General features: G+C 35.0%; 1 protein-coding gene across 1 annotated transcript in view; it reads right to left on the bottom strand.

Moving 5' to 3' along the window:
• The window catches only part of LOC119585621 (coiled-coil domain-containing protein 93-like), a gene marked incomplete in the record, with an annotated part of 16,833 nt that overhangs the window by 5,664 nt on the left and 10,438 nt on the right, over nucleotides 1–731 (bottom strand). The window contains 2 exon segments of the mRNA XM_037934290.1: nucleotides 106–144; nucleotides 477–596. Coding sequence (XP_037790218.1) covers nucleotides 106–144; nucleotides 477–596 — 159 coding nt within the window.

Here is a 731-nt window from a genome sequence, read left to right as displayed (position 1 = left end):
AAATTGACAGAAAATGGAAATGGCAGAAAAATTGTTGCAAATGTATATCAAATAAAACAACAACACAAACTTGCTATTCAAACACTGATGACTCATGAACTTTACCTCAGTATTAGCATCTGGTTCATCCTGATTAGGTGATTTCTGTTGACAAAAAAAAAAGAAGCAAAATATTACATGTCTATTATGTGATGAGAATAATTTTAACTGCTGACCTACAAATATACTTAATGAGGCAGGGAATTGAGGGACACTGCCTTGAACTGTAGATACAATTGGGAAGGCTGGTCATTCAGATCACCAGATGGTTACACTTGAATATAAAAGGTCTCATCATACATTCTTTATAACAGTAAAGATTATTGTCACCTTTATTAATAAAAGGTGAATTGACCTGAATGTCAATTCTTTTTACTTTACTTTGATTTAATAATGCCATTTTCTCAACTCCATACTCCAATATCTGGGCACATCACCTTTATACCCATGTAACCCAGTTGTCCATATTCTAACAACGTTGTCTGGATACGCTGGCTTTTTGACTCCTGTGGTGTTGCGGTTTTCCTTCTCCATCTTCTCTTGGGTCCATACGATCCCTGAAAGAAGTCCAAACCCTCATAAACTGGTATAAGATGTCACAGTATGACTATATGAATCTGCTACTCACAACAAAAATGTCATACTGTTTGTTGAGAAATTGAATTAGGAAAAAACCCTAGCAGAGTAAACTT

Source organism: Penaeus monodon, chromosome 20 (assembly GCF_015228065.2).
Source record: "Penaeus monodon isolate SGIC_2016 chromosome 20, NSTDA_Pmon_1, whole genome shotgun sequence".
In the NCBI taxonomy this organism is placed as follows: Eukaryota; Metazoa; Arthropoda; class Malacostraca; order Decapoda; family Penaeidae; genus Penaeus; species Penaeus monodon.
This window is presented reverse-complemented; position numbering and strand designations above follow the sequence as displayed.